The sequence below is a fragment of the Atta cephalotes genome, assembly GCF_000143395.1.
Source record: "Atta cephalotes unplaced genomic scaffold scaffold00004, whole genome shotgun sequence".
NCBI classification, from domain to species: domain Eukaryota; kingdom Metazoa; phylum Arthropoda; class Insecta; order Hymenoptera; family Formicidae; genus Atta; species Atta cephalotes.
In genome coordinates this window covers 9066616-9083670 of record NW_012130068.1, presented here as the reverse complement: position 1 = coordinate 9083670, position 17055 = coordinate 9066616, and the positions used below count along the sequence as shown (strand labels likewise).

The window sequence follows — 17055 nt, the reverse complement described above, 5'->3', positions numbered from 1 at the left end:
AGAGAGAGAGAGAGAAAGACAAGACATCATTGTGCTTTAAAACAACGGATTGTTTGAGATTTTCGTAAAATCGTTTTAACATGCCGTCTGTGAAAAGTCGATGTTAAAATCGCTCGTCAAGTTGGCGTCTTTTTAATAAATTGAACCCTCGAAATGCGATTAGGTGTAAACACCCTGTTTTAAGAGAGGAAGGGCACACAAGGGGATGCTCTTCATCTCCAGCGGAGACTTTCGTGAGTGACGGCAGATAGACAGCCGGAGACTTCGGAGTTTCCCATCAATGTTACGAGGGCGAACTCGGGGGTGACAGATGATTTAGCGCTGATATTCCTTGTGTCAATATAACATCGTGGGCGGGAAATTACTCGCTCAAAGTGTGCCACACGAACATTCTCGTTTTTCCTTTATCCCATTCTTAATCCAAATATGACGCGAGTTAATGGTAATTGAATCTTAATTAAATTAATTCCTTTTCGCCAGTAAAAAGTAACGAATAAATGATTAAATGTTTCAAAGAGTTCTAAAAACGATAGTATTAGATACGACGTACTATTTAGTATATTTATAATATTAATAATATCTTTATGAATTAAATTTTTATCCTTCCAATTTTGAATTATTTTTCGTATATGGACCGAAGAAGATTTAATATAGTCGAAACGTTTCCGATTAATTTATAGATAAAAAAACCTAGTTTAATTCTTAATGTATGTTATAATAAACTAATTTATTTTTGAAGATCCAATAAACATTGCTCGTGTTTTTCGATCTTTCTAATTACTAATTTTTAATTTTTAAATATCCTAACAATTAAGGATTCTTTTTTTTTTTTTCAAAATTTATAACGCATTTTTTAAATATGAATTCCGAGTGAATTAGGTACTCTCGCGGGAAATATTCCACCATAAAAATTTGCTGCGCTGACAAGTTACGTATTCCCATCGCGTTGTGTGAAACCTCCGGTGCGCGCGAAATCCAGAACGAGAAATCGACCGACCGACGAATGGACGATCGGTGTCGAATTTGATGAATCTAGTTTGTTAAACCGCGAGCGGGATTCGTGCTGCCAGCGAGGGTGGGCCCGCGAGGGGTGTGACGAGGATAAGAAAAATGACCGGCCCGGAAGAGGAGATCCTTTACCGGTGGAATTCGAGTGTCAATCCATATCCCCCTTTTTCCTCTGATCTCTTTTATCCTCGGGGACTTGGTCATAGAGCGGGAGAGCGGGAGTAGGAAACGGAAAAGAAAAGTGGCGCGTCTGATCTCGGGGAGGATGTAACGCACGAGAAGTAACAAGGCCGTGAAGGATGAAGACGAAAGCGAAATTACATCGGGAGATCGTGGGCGATGTAATCGATATTGACTTCGCCATTTACTTATTGAATTTACTTTGACGTTGCTAAATATCTAAAATTAAATAAATGAGAAAAGATGAAATATTTTAGATAAGACAGCGTATTACGAACGTTAACATTAATATGGCTCAAAAAGTTTGTTTAAAATATTGATTAGTTGTAATAAATTTTAAATTGAAATATTAAATTTAATTAAATTGTATTATAATGCTAATTATAATTAATTAAATTATAAATTACATTATTATATTTATATATATAATTTAACATCATATATATATATATATATATATATATATATATATATATATATGTATATAAAATTATACGCAAATTATAATAAATTTTAACTCATAATGGGATTAATTTATTATTTCTTGGATATACAATATTATCGTGATTCAATGTACGATTAAACTTTATAGATAAATTCTGGTCTCAGAAATGTATCGCGAAGACAGATATATTACGTAAATCTCGTTGCGCGTCTTGAATCGGAAGCAATCTTGAATCGGAATTAAATGGAAATTCTAGAGCTTTGCAAGAAGAGAGTAATTGATATGGTTGAATCAAATTATGGGTGCAATCTTCGGCGCGAGGGAAGATCGGTACGCGAACGCAAACTCAGTGCATTTCATGTTAATCTCGACAATCCGATCTGTCGGATATATTTCTTTTTCGTTCATTATCTATCGAGGATTACTTCAAACTCGATTTCCGCTGAAATAGCGTACACTTCGCTCTCACATCGATTACGCTATACCTATATGTATATTCGTGCTTCTTTATTTTTTCGCTGATGAACATACACTATTCGCGTACGTTTACAAATCTTTCCCAACCACGCGCGATCTGATATATTTTTATTATTATTCTTATAACATGTAAATGCGTCTCGGAAAACTCGTAACTATGTGCGATGATATTTCTAATTATCAGCTTTATATTATTAGTGCTTCCGCTTAGAATTTCACAACTGTTAGGTGAACAAACTCCGATACTGCAATTTATAATCAATGTTCTTTGTAACGCATCTTATATATGAATGACCATATAATATTTTTTTCCTAAGGATATCATATCGGATGTGATAATCTCATGAAATCGAGAGCCCTTTTATCGCCGATCGAAGCATTTTTCGCCCTATACACGCCCAACCGTGCTGTCTCATGGGCGATGCAGACCACTCCGCGGAATTCTTTGAGAAACTACTTCGTAAAATTGGGGACGCGGCAGGAAAAGGGAGGAACGAAGCGGCCGAATGAATAATAAATATGGTTATCGTTTAGTTGATATTTTGAAGAGGGGGCGCGGACGGAAATTCCCCGCTTGTCCCTCTCTCCCTCCTCGCTGAGGGATCGGAGTGAGAAAGGGATCAAAGCGGATCAGAAATGAAGGCCAGGGGAGAGAACCGTCCTCTCGTTACATTTCTGTGCATCAATTGTTCGAGATAGTCCGATCACGAATTACATAGCGCGGCGTATTGATAGAGCAACAATATCAATCGCGACTATCATTGACGAATATCGCAATCGAATTTACATCAAGAATGCGTAATCACTTTATGATCAGCGTTGATTCGAAATATATCACGCAGAGATTGTACAATTCGTAAAAAAAAGAGCGAAAATAAGATGAAAATAACTGGAAATACCATTATAATGGATTGTGACAATATCTGAAATAGTAGTATTGAAGGGAATTATTAAAATGCTGAATCAATGGGACCTAAGTTGACAAGATGAGAAAAACGTGTAAAGAACTGTGAAACATTTCGATTATTTTATCTTTTCTGTAACAGGATGTCCCGAACTTTTTAACATATCGCTTTCCATACAGCAGAAGATTGAAGCAATATTGCTGCAATGTTGCAATATTACAGATTGTAACATTGCAGAGATATTACAGAAATGTAAATTAACAATATGCCTACAAAAATATCAATAATATAATATCTTTGTAATATCTTTGTAATATTCTATAAACATTGCAAAACTGTAATTCTTTAATTATTACAATAATAATAATATAAAAATGTAAGTTTTTACAATATTTATGTAATACAGTCTTTTAGTTTAATAGTTTTTATGATATAATAATTAATATAATTCATTTTATATTTAAATAAAAAATTTATTGATCTATTATTTGATCATTTCATTAGCTAAGTTTTATATTTATGTTAAATATGAAATCAAAAGAGTGTATAAAATCGAGTTTGAATTGATGCAATCAATGCATCATTATCGGATAAGATGATAAGCAATTAAATTGAAAACAATTTATCGAGATATTAATTATGTGATCAATGATGTATGCCTAATATGAACGCAAAAATAAACCAGCGCTCGAACTTTATTGATAAATTTCATACCGTTATTTTTATTCGATTTCAATTGATTCCATTGATTCGGAGTGGTTTCGAATTAAAAAGAATCACTGCGATTAACTTAATTCATGATTAATTTACCAAGCGACTGTATTATTACATTAATGTGAATAATATTTGTAGTTTGTTCGGAGCACACACACATATATGCTTTGTCCTTACGAATAAATTTATCCTTCAGAATTAATATTATATTTATTGGAATATTTTATGATTTTATCATAAAAAATTGTTTTTGGAAAGCATATATCAGGAAATATCTAGAAATCAGCACATGTATAGAAATGCGATTTGTAGAAAAATTAAAGTTAGTGAAATATATGTATAGAAATAATTTTCATTTTAGAATCTTCATAAAAAATTTATCCAAATACATTACATTGTTATATTGCTTTTGTTGCAATATAACAAAAAGTGGACATCTTAACATTGTTAGAATTTTGCAACAATGATTCAGCAACGTTTCGCAATCACCTGCAATATTGTAATTCTTCATATTGTTTCAATGAAATTATTCTGCAATGTTTTTGTAATCTTTCTGTGTTGTATGGATTGTGGGATAGACCAGATAGACTAGGTTACAGGCCGAATCGAAAAGTCCTCCGTTTTGCAAATTTTATAATAGTTAACGAGATATTAATTTCTAAAAAAAGATTGCTAAATAAGCGGATAAAATCGACGCATAAGATAACTTTAAGACATTTTTCAAAGTTCTTTATAATGAAATACCTTCTTGAAGAACTCTTAAAGATATCTTAAAGTTATTTCGTGTTGATTTTAGACATTCTGCTTATTGAAATTAAAAAAAAATAATCCCCTTCCTAATACTATTCCTTCCTAATACTAACCTCCTTTCAGATTCTCTTTCTCCTTTCAAACAACAAATAGGCTCGATCTTTTATAATTTGATGTTTAGACGTCGTTCGAGTTGATTGATAATCGTTTATTTTGCATTTTTTCTGTTATAACATCTCTTAATGATATAAAAATGATATAAAAATTATAGTAGCTAATTGCAACTTGACTAAAGAACATTTTTATTAATTTTTAACACATATCTTTCTTTATTCAAAACTAAAAACATTTTCGTTTTACTTTAGGAAGTAGAGATAAAAATTACGCGTAATTAATATCAACGAAAATATGCAGTTGACTATAAATTATCATGTAAAAATAGTTATTTCATCTAATGACCGATGTATGATGAATATAGGCGAGCTTATACAGATTGTCGACTATAAAGTTTTTCAACATTATCTATGCGAGAACGATTACATTGTCCAACTAAGCGTTAGGAACAGCATTATTACAACAAATTTGGCAATTTCATCCAAATATCTGAACATGATTGATTTGATTTGGCATACTATTAGCGAACATTTTTATATGATAAGCAGACTTTAATTTTATTATTTTAACATTGATAATGATTATTGATTGAATGATTAGCTGCAACGTTTGTTTTTGTATATACTCTACAATTTATTAGTAAACTTTAATATTTGACATCCAGCGTTAGTTCGTAGCCTCTCTTTTTATTTGAAATTGTTGATCAATTTGAGCCTTCTTATTGTATTTATTAAAAAAAAATTGCGAAACTTATAAAACGTAGAGGAATTTTCTATTCAATTTCCGCTATATCTGTCCACAAGCGATGTGTCAAAAAGTTTGAAACACTCAAAACCGACGTATTTTTAATACATATATGTTATTTAATATATTAGTTTTATATGTATACACATATAATTTTATGTTAAATACATATATGTATATAATACTATCTATATTATTTAATATAATATAAATTTAATATTAAATATATTAAATTTATATTACATTAAATGATATAGAGATATTATACACATATATTTATATATACATAATATATATACATATATCGATTTGTGGGCCTCCACAACGAAAACGCGTCGGAGTAATTTCGCTCTCTCCGATGTAGGATAGCCAGGCGATGGAGCGGCTAATAACGATAACGATGCCAGAAACGATAATAGAGTTGGGGGTTTCCGCGGTTTCCACGGCTCTCCCAGGGCGCTGATTGCTGGAACGGTGCGGCGTTCAGTTTCGCCGTCGGGATACGTCCTGCAGCGCAAAGCGTAACGGCGCGGCGATGCCATCTCTCGCTTTTCGACAATCGCTATAGCTGCGCCGAAATGCAAACCCTCCGATGCATTAATTTAAATGCAGAATACTCCATCTCAAATTAGATCAATCTGAAATCAACTTTTATTTTGTACAACGAAAATGTCACGTTTCTCCTCTCTTCTTTTAATTCTTGGAGCGATCTCCAGATATAATCCTTTTTCAAAAATTGATATTTTAAATTAAAAACAAACATTTGATAATTTTCCTGAAATTATATTTTACAAAAGAAATTTGTATTTAAAAAAAATCACGTCACATAGTTGCGTGACGAAATCATGTAATTAAATATGTAAATCACATAATGTCGTAACGGATTGTTCTAAATCAGTACGTGATTTTAAAATTACGTATTTTGAAAAGTCACATGTTCCTTTTTCTTCTATTTCTATCATTCAATTCTTTAAAGTTCGATAACTATAACATCACATAACGGATGAAATTATTTATATGTTTTTTAAATTACATCATTTAAAAAAAATCACGTACTGATTTAGAACAATCCGTTACGACGTTACAATCGTTATTTGGTACAATCTGTTACGGGATTTACATGTTTTAATTACATGATTTCATTATGTAACGTTGTGACACGATTTTTTTCAGCAAGAATGTAAGCATAATGCATTAATTAAAATATCAAAAAACAAGATAATTATAACATATTTTGATCAAATAATTAATCAGAACAGTTATATTGATGTTTCTTATAGTTTTTAATGCACTGAATCCGAATTTATAAGTGAAAGTAATATCAAGTTTTGTACATCCAAATAATATAATGTTTCATTTTCACTTATTATTAAAATAATATATTTTGTTATATTCGGGAGATATTTGATCCTCGGCCAAGATAATATTTTTCGCAAAAATAGAATTATTCATAGAATGCTTATCAACATCAAAATATTAAGATCAATCTAGATGCTTATTAGCATCACAATAATTAAATTGCTTGTCAATTTGTAATATTACTATTCTAATTTTATTAGAATTGCGTTTCAAGACTGAAAATAAATTCGGAGCGCAGTTTGTGGAATGGAGTATGTATATAAATTCACACAGAATTATATCAGCACTACAAGATTCAACTTGATCATTTAGAACCTTTATTTCCAATTGTGTAGTAACATTACAGCCTTATACCTTATAAGATATTTTGTATTATTTAATATATTTTAATATATTTTTTTATTACACATCTTTTTTTGTAAAATAATTTTAAAAAATATACAATCTATTTTATTTTCTGTTAATAAATTGATGATTATGTTTACTTCCTAAAAATAAGATTTTTAAAAAAAATAAAAGAATATTTTTTGCACGAAGTTGAAATTCTTCGAAACGCATAAAAAATTATAAGAAACATCTATATATTCTGAGTTGTTACTTGAGTAAAAAATTTTTTGTCATTCAGTGAATAATTAAAAATGTTAATATCCGTTACGAGGAGACGGAGGGAACATTAATGAAAGAAGATCCAAGGGCCTCGACGTCGCCGCCTCGGCCTCAGTGATGTATGCATGCGAGTGCGGGCGCAGATGGAAGCCGTAACGAGTACACAATGCGATGCAAATTGGTTAGACTCGGTATGCCGCGCCGGGCCAGTCAATCGCCCGGCCGGTTGCCTCCAGTCGCGGCGATGGTATTACTAACATCGCTATTCTATTATGACGTTACGACTAGCCGAGCAGCAGCAGCGGCAGCCTATTACGATGTCGGTTCCCTCCCCCAGGCACTCGATTCGCGATAACTCGTTAACTATAGCGGTCATCGAGACTCGCCGGAGAGAGACAATACCGAAATGCCCGCAGCCGACTTTCCGATTGATTCTCGTCATTATACGTTCGACCGATTCTATCTCAATTGGTCCTAAGTTGAAAACTTGATGCTTTTTCCCTAATAATATCCCTTTCAAGACACTCTAATTGTAGAGTATTATTCATGCGACAATTTAGAAATAAAAAGAGATAATGTATTTTAAAAAATGTTTAAAACTATGTACATAAAAACAGCCGATATTTTCAATGGCATCTTATAAATATTTCTATTACATTGTTTCTATTACTATTATTACTATTATTTATGATATAAATTTGTTAATTAGAAAAAAATATATGACTCTTCTTTTAATGATCGATATTGTCAGACATAATAAAGGAATATTGGAATTTTTTTTCGAAAATTCATGTTTCTCGAGCAGTTTCATATGTCAAATTTTATTTTAAATTTACCTATTGTTTTCTTTACTTCTAATATTATCCAACTCTTGAAATTTTATAAAATTTTTCATAGCAATCATTTTTATAGCAATTATAATTGTACTATAAATATTGATATTAATTTAAAAGCTCAATATTTAAAGATGACACACAGGAATTATATAACACATCTCAAATCTGAAAATTAAATTTATTAATAATACTACATACGAATACTACATCCTCCTTCCTTTGAGATAGTTATAAAATAATTTTCTTATCATATTACTTGAGGTATTTTCAACATGTAACTTTTCTTTTTTATCTATATACTTTTTTTATGAGAACACACACTTTTTTATTACACACACTAACATATTATGAAAATATAACAACTGTAAAAACCACAGGAACATTATTATAAAAAATAATATATATATGTTAAAAGATATATAAATGTGTATATATATTATATTATAGTTAAAAAATAAGTGTTTAATATAAAAACAAAACGTGTATCTTTAATTACTCAGTGAAACAATATCTTTTCTTAGCTGGCGGTCTGTTATTTTCATCAATATTATCCAAATTATATCTTTTCTTATTTGATGTATCTCTACCCAAACCACTGGTCGATTGTATAGGACGTTGCTCTTCATCAGATTCATCTTCACTTTTAACGTGTAAAAGAGAACCCATATGCTCGTTGAAATCAGAGATTTTTACCGTAGTCATCCCACTATGAAAGAATTCAATTCATTATCAAATAGTATTATTTCTTATAAAGAACATATTATATAACATACTTGTGTTTGCGATAAAGTTCATGGAATTGCTTGTGATTATTCAAATCAGCAAGCTTTTGTAAGAACTTTTCATCATGACTGATTATAATTAACTGAAAATTCTTTTGATATTTCGATCGTAACTCAACCACTCTGCAACACATTTAATTAAATTATTTATAATTATACGATCGCTATTTTATGCTTTAGACAAAAATGCATGCATACTTAGTTAACATATCTGCTAAGCTGTTGGCATTGTCTTCATCCAGATTTGTTGTTGGTTCGTCTAACGCGAGAATGCCGCAATTCTTGCAGAACGTTTCTGCCAAAGCGAGTCTTATAATTATCGACGCTAATACCTACGAAAAATTCGGATTTTAATATAATGCATTTTCATTGATTCCGTGTGTGCTAATTGACCGACACGAATACCTTCTGTCCAGCACTGCAACGTCCTTTCATATCCATTTTACAGCCATGCTTAGTTTGAATCAGTTTGTAATTATAGCTTCTTCTATTGCTGCCTACACCTTCCGTAGGTTCCGTGCAAATCTCTATGCTGCTTGTGTCCGTACCTTTATAAACGTGCTTCCACAATTTTTTCATTATCTTATTGACCGTCAACATACGCTCCTCGTGATATTCGATCATTGCGGTATCCAATATTTTATTGTAAGCTTTCAAATTAGCTATAACATCTTCTTGAACCTAATAAAAAGAACTTACGCAAGTCAAATTTGTTGCTTGAAACCACCAATTAGCATATTTAATCATATACGATATAATATTTTACCGTTAATTCAATACATTTATTGGTATAATTTCGACGAGCTAATCGATATTCCTCTTTCCGTAATTCGTGCGTGTACTGTTCAATTATCCTTTCCAACTCTTCCTGAGTCCCTAAAGCGACATTCCTCTAAAAACATCATCGAGATCAAGTTATTAATTAATAATTCAATATATGAAATATTTAAAAATATTATAGATGGATGTCCCAAAATATTTAAGATAATATTCGTTCGCAGATAAGTAAACTGAAGTCTTATATTATTTTACAATTTTCGCAATAGTTAATGAGATTTTAAAGATTATCAAATAAATGCATCCGACCGATCATATTGCTAAATGCACGCCCATCTATTATGATTGCAGGAAATTGTTTACTACAAACGGCAATAATACACACAATATTGGTGATAGAAAACAATTCCTCGCACCGAGTGCATTGTATTTTATGCCAAGCGCATGCATTTGGTAGTACTCCTATAAGTCTTCTAAAAATCGAATACATGATCTTTAAAAATTAATATCTCGTTAATTATTATAAAAATTGTAAAGAAGACTTTTCGACTTAGTTTAATCGTACTAGAGACACTCCAATAAGAATTTGAACACAAACCCTAATTTTATATGCATGACAATAGTCTTAACAAAAATTTGCGAGAGAGAAGGACGTATATATTACCAGAGAGAATCAAAGGAGTGGAGCGGATTCACTCAGAAGCCGTCATGTTTAGTGCATTGTTGAACTGAGTAGAAGATAGGAATGTGAAGGAACATACGATGTCGCACTAGTATTATGCATGTACATACCATTGTACTATGAATGGCGGAACCAACCAGAGAAGAAAATCACTATCCGCTCCACTCTTCCTTAATTTCCTCTATATATTACTATTTCTTTCTCTTTCTCATTTTACGCTCCCCCACCCCCTCTCGATTCCTTTCAGGAATTGTTAAAACATGACGGACTAATAAAAAAATGATTCTCATGTTCAAACATTTATTAGAGCGTTTCTAGTCCTGCACACGAGCATTGTCCTAAATATTTTATGTATGTCATATATTCATATTATGGCGAAAAATAAGTGTGAATGTATAATACATAGGGATATGTCACATATTCACATTTATTTACTCAATCATTTATTCACTTCTTCCTTTTCTTCGCCATCCTTTCATTCTCTTTCTTTCTCTTCCCTTTTTCTCCTTACTTACTTGCCGAAGCAATGCTTGCTTGTCATTTTCTAATTGCTCCCATTTCTTCATCATCTCTTTATAATCCGTATTTTTCAATTTTTCATTCAATTTTTTGTATTGTTCTTTCAGGGTTTCTAACGTTTCCTTAATTTTACGTAACGACATATTGTCGAGTAATTCTCGTTTTCCAATTTCTTGAGAAGCAATGTCCTCCTTCAACTTGTTTACAGTTTGCTCTGCATCGTTTTTCTTGTTCATAAGTTCCGTTAGTGAATTATTGTAAGTCTCTATCTCGCGTTCATAACTCGCGAGTTTCTCGATTATGTTACTATTAATAAAAGAATTGATCTCATCTAATATTTTATGCAAATCAGACAAATGTCTAGCACTTTCGGATATCGATTTTCTATCAGCTTCTTGCTTTTGCCAGTTCTTTACCTGTAAAAAAGGTCTTAGCATCTTTGTATTTACATTTGCATTTCAAATAATCATGGATCGCGTAAGATAATCTCGTATTCATTTTATTGCCAATTGCCTTGGAAATATTATAAAAAACAAACCTTGGTCTTTTCCAATTGCTGACTTCTGGAATCCAATTCAGACTCAGCATATGCTAAATCCTTCCGCAGTTTCTCCACTGTTTCTCCTACAGTAATTTCTCGTGTATACAAATCACCCTGCTTGTCCTTCAAATGTTTCAATTTCTGCATATCAGATTGTATTTTTAATTCCTTCTCGTGTAACTCATTATACTTCGCTCGAGCATCCTGCAGTTTTTCGTTATGCTTGGTCAATTTGAGTTGCAATGCATCAATATGATTACAAATATCTTTAAGGGATTTTCTCAAAGATTCTCGCTGTGCTTGCGCTTCTTCCATAGTTCTTTCAGTCTTAATCCCTGTAAGAAAAAACACTAATTAATAATTATAAATGGAAATAATTATCGAAATAACATTAATATTAAAATAAATTATCAAAATAACATTACCAGAATTGGCCATTTGAGTTTCCAAGTTATTAACTGCTCCTTTCAATTGCTGTATCTCGTCTAGGCATCGATCCCAGAATTTAATATCGCCAATCATATTTTTATATAGCAATAATTTTTTCTCAGGTTCCGTCTTTGACGCTTCTAGATTCTTAACAGCCATTTTTGACTGCGCCACACTGTTCTGTGTCTTTTTTAACTTTTCTCTACAAATAAAAAAAATAAATATAAATATTAAATATATTAAAACTGTAACTTCGGAATCAGAGTCCGATTAATATAATATATAATTAAGAGATCACTTACTCTAATATTTTCAAATCATTTTCTTCATACTGGATGATTTTTTCGACAATAGATTTCAATTGCAACATATTATCATATTTTTCCTGTTGTATCTTTAGTTCTTTTTCACATGATTTTAAACGATTAGGTTGGTTACGTATTATATCGCTTTCGATTTCTTTTATTAAATCTGCAACGTTATTCTGCTTCTCAAAATTTCTATGACATAATGGGCAACAAGGATTCTTTACGGAGAGCTTTTTAACATATTCCTTATAGGCAGTAGCTTGATAAGCATAAATTCCTCTCTTGTCCTGAAGATCTTTTACAATCGTTGATTGCATTAACAAAGTCTCATCGAATTCTTTGTAATCGCACACTGCAGATATCTTTTCTTTATTATCTAAATAAGAAAAAAATATTTAAAATTATTGTATAAACAAAAATTTTATATATGTATGTACAAAGAGCATGAAAAAAAATTGTAAAAAATATATTACATATAAGATATTCTTACTGTGTAACTCGATCGTCTTTTTCTTAATATCAGATTCTATATGCCGTACTGTTGTTTCAAAAGCAGTAGTTTTACGTTCTTGTGCTTGAATCTCTCGTGTTAAGGAATTTGATTCTTTTTCCTAAAATTCATAATCAAAATGAGATTTTACGAAGACAATGTATATAAACAGGAGATTCATCACGTACCAATTTCTGGTGTACACGTTCTAAAGTATCTTTTAATTTTGTTTGTTCTAATTCTTGAATATTTAACAGTACTTTGATGCTATCTTCGTGCTTTCTCTTCAAATTCTTCAATTCTTCTTCCTTAGCTTGTAATGCTGACTTTCTTATTTCCAATTCTGCCATTAACGAACTTAATTTATGCAAAGAAAAAATTTCGTCGTCAATGGAGCTTAAACTTGCTTCAATCTTATGTTTGGATTTTACTTTATTTGCCTTTTCGATTTCAAGAGAATCTACATTCACCGCGTTGATAAGTTCGTCAATTTTTTGTTTTTCTCTTTTACGTTCTTGTTCAATTGACTTCAATTTATTTCCTGCTGCACCAATCTAGATTAAAATATTTTAACACAATTACTTCTTTAAAATTAAATATTTCTGTCGTAAGGATTTTTGCAAGAATCCTAAAGCCGTATTAGCGACTAACAATGGACAAGTTGTTGGCAAAAAAGAAAAAAATTTTCCCTTTTTCCCATTTTCTCAGTAACTTTTTGAAAAAAATTCCCTGATTAAAACCTAAAAATCTTTGAATAAAAACAAAGAAAAATGTTAAAATTTTTCATTTTATAATAGTACAATAAAAAAATATATTCAAAGAATTATTTACCTTAAAGAACAAGTTGCAAATATAAATAATAATAATAATAATAATATACGATGTATAATGAGTGTTGCAAACGTTAAGTGGAACTACTAATACGTGAAAAGTTAAAAAACAAATAAATTACAGGAAATGATGGATATGTATCTTTGTTCTGCACATAGTTTATTGAGATTTTTAACTATTTTCATAGTCAGATTTTATAGGCTTCCTTAAATTTATCTTTAGGTGCTCAGTTCATAGTCAATGTCAATAAAATAATTCATAAAGCATCTAAAGATAAATTTAAGGAAGCCCTAAATATAAAACCTGATTTTAATAGACTTAATCATTTTATTAAAATTTATTAAAATTTTATTTAAAAACTATGTTTTAATTATCATTTTAATTAATTAGAAATTATTTACGAAATGCTCATCATTAATATTTTGACTTTTGCAAAGTTAAATTTTTTTCTTTTTAACAATATCTGTTAATGGTAAATTAGTGCAAATTGCTCATTGCAACATTAAAATTATAAAAAATATTTGCATTGTTTCTTTAAAAATAAAAATTCTATTTCATAATTTTTAAAGAAATTTAAACTTAGAATTTTACAGCAATTTAATTTTATCTTAGGTTAATAAATTCCTTAATAATTTCTCTGTCTTTTCTCGATTTTCCCGGTTCTCCCTGAGCTTTTTAATTTAGTTGATTTTTCCTGGTTTTCCTTGATTTTTCTACTAACAATCCTGAAGAGAAGATCCAGGTATACATCTTAAGGATTTAAAAAATTTCAAAATGGCGTATTGTTTACATGGAAATTAGATTTGTTATTATTATACATGAACAATTAATGTTGGCTCACATTGCCTTTTCCTTGTTTTAATTTCTTTTGCGTTTATTAGATTCGTGTGAGAAAGATGAAAGTATTAATGTAATTCTACCTTAAGAAAATTCTTAATTAAAGATAATAATAATGATACAAAATGTTTTTGTATGTAAGCTTATTATCATATTTATATATTTTCATAGTTTTATTACTCATAAACTTTCGCACTATTTATACAAGGTCTGTTTTCTGTGAACTAGTGTACACTAGTGTACACTAGTTCTTGTAATGCTTGTATTGCTTGCACTGACTTTAGACCTAGAGCAACCAGTACAGTAAATTCATCCAATGAGTTCTGTTGCACTGGAACAAGAAACAGCGTTGCTGATACTATTTTGGGAACAGCGTTGCTGACATCATTTTAGTGTACACTTTTTGAACTAAATGCAACTAGTGCAAAAACAGAAAACAAACTTGTATTTATACAAAAATTATATGATTTAATCGGTAAGATGACTTTAAGATTCTCTTAATATGTGTCTATGAGATAGAGTTGCCAAAAATAACAAAAAATTTCAAAATTGAGATCTTCTTTATTCTTTCTTAGTCCAATATAGCGCTAGAGCTGTCAAGATTGTGATATTGTTTGTTTCATATAAAAGTTATGCAATCTGTATTTACAAAATATTAGTCCACAGAGTGTAGTAGTTTACACGAAAAAACAACATAAAGTTCTTAGAACTTAGTTCTTGAACTTAAATATAATTATACAAAAATTTATGTATATATGATTGAAGTAGTCAATGACACATAAATCATCTGTAAGTCTTACTTATACTATGATTAATTATCTTTATAATTTTCTTAATGAGATTATACTAACTTGTGTTATCTCATTTCGAATTGTGTCTATTTCGTCTCTTATATCTGTTATTTCCTTCTCTTTAAGGATTTTTTCTGATTCTATCTTTGAATAATTGCTACGCAGCATATCAACTTTCCTTTGTAATTCCTTTTCTTCTCTTTGCATATCTAATCTATTTTCCTCTACTTGTTTTTCTAATGCTCGCATCTTTTCTTCTAATCTTTTTGTAAGAGCCTTCACCTCTGAGAACAAAATTTTTGCATAATTTGGCAATGCGAAAAAAATTAAGTTTATTAAAATTATGTGAAATTTATTCAAATACCTATTTCAGATACATCTGATTCTACTGTATCAAAATTCCAAGCTTGTAATGCATCATTTAATAACTGATTGCGACGAATCACTCTTTTCTCATTATCTTTTACCTGTTGTTTTAATGTACCTACAGTTTCCCTTCGTGTCGCTAAGATATTCGAGATTTTTGTTTCTTTCTTGGAAATGTCTTTGATTTCAGCTTCATTCTGCAAAGAGCAAACCAATATATAGTACATACAAAGATACTATTGTAACATTTAATACCTCTGTTATTTCGACGTTTTTTTCCGTCAATATAGTGTCATAAGATTCTATGAGCGCATTTAATTCTTCTGTTGTTCCTTCATAGATATTCCTTATGCTTTTTTTCAGTTTTTCATATCGATCTTTATGCATATCAAATTCCATCTTTTTTTTCTCTGGGAAAAAAAGAAAAATGTTTATTTTCCTTTAATTATATTTTAAAACGATTTTTTTCAATTTACCTTCCTCAGTCTGGATATTCTTATATTCTGAATGAAACTTCTGTACTTCTTCAAGTTTTTGTTTCACGGGTTCAAGTTGTTTATCGATATCATTCATTTTCTCCTTTGTAGTATCCAATCTTTTCTTTTGCTCCTTAAGTTTAGTCTCTTTATCCTGTACTTCAGACACGAGTACTTTGTAAGTCTGTTTCTCTGCATTTAGAGTCCGAATATCACTTTGCAATTCTTTCTGAAGCTTTGAAATAGTCTCCAAAGCTTTGTTAAATCTTGCACTGTCAAATATTTCATCAAATCTTTCTTTTAACAGTTTTCCTTGGTCAAATGGCCAATTAAGCTCATCTTGATGGCAAAATATGACATAATTCAAGATCGATCTTGAAACACCTAATGCTATACCAATTTCTGCATCAACGTTAGCACATTTATTAGTTATTGAATCTTTCTATGACAAAAAATAAAAATATATATATATATATATATTATTAATGCAATTGAAGTAAAGTAATTAAATAAGATATATGATTTATAAAATAAGATGGTAAATATTACAAAATAGACATTCACCTGTTTCTTATCTTTACTTGTTTTAGTTACAGTGCTGTCAAGGGTTTTAAACCTCTTTTTTTCTTTTGATGACTCGATTGTTCTGGATACTACATAACTAGTACCCATATTATCGATTACTTCAGCTTTGACAACACCTCTCACCTATTATAATTTCTAACTTAATATAATAATAATTTCTAACACTTTTAAGAAAGTTTATATAATACAGATTCAATTACAAATAAAAAAGATAAAGACTCAAACCAGAGAAAAGCTTTAATATTAATTTTTTAAAATATTTATAAAATATCCTAATTTTATAAAATATAAATTATGATTTTAAATAAAAATTATAATGATTTCAATCTAAATTTTGATATATCCAAATTATTTATAACAATTATCTAATATTATATATAATCATAAATATGTTTAATCATTTTATGTATATATATATATATATATATATATATATATATATATATATATATAGTAGTAGTAGTTCGTTTACTTTACTTTACTTACTTTACTTTAATTTACGT

General features: G+C 30.0%; 1 protein-coding gene across 1 annotated transcript in view; it reads right to left on the bottom strand.

Annotated features, from left to right (window-relative positions):
- Positions 1-8630: 8630 nt before the first annotated feature.
- Positions 8631-17055, bottom strand: part of LOC105626080 (DNA repair protein RAD50-like) — a 9581-nt gene continuing 1156 nt past the window's right edge. The window contains exons 2-17 of the mRNA XM_012207390.1: positions 16532-16675; positions 15968-16409; positions 15747-15901; positions 15490-15688; positions 15186-15409; positions 12855-13220; positions 12667-12787; positions 12171-12552; positions 11865-12070; positions 11437-11774; positions 10895-11314; positions 9687-9812; positions 9326-9601; positions 9119-9252; positions 8912-9043; positions 8631-8844 (exon numbers count right to left, since the gene is read on the bottom strand). Coding sequence (XP_012062780.1) covers positions 8631-8844; positions 8912-9043; positions 9119-9252; positions 9326-9601; positions 9687-9812; positions 10895-11314; positions 11437-11774; positions 11865-12070; positions 12171-12552; positions 12667-12787; positions 12855-13220; positions 15186-15409; positions 15490-15688; positions 15747-15901; positions 15968-16409; positions 16532-16675 — 3879 coding nt within the window. The remainder of the gene's footprint in view (positions 8845-8911; positions 9044-9118; positions 9253-9325; positions 9602-9686; positions 9813-10894; positions 11315-11436; positions 11775-11864; positions 12071-12170; positions 12553-12666; positions 12788-12854; positions 13221-15185; positions 15410-15489; positions 15689-15746; positions 15902-15967; positions 16410-16531; positions 16676-17055) is intronic.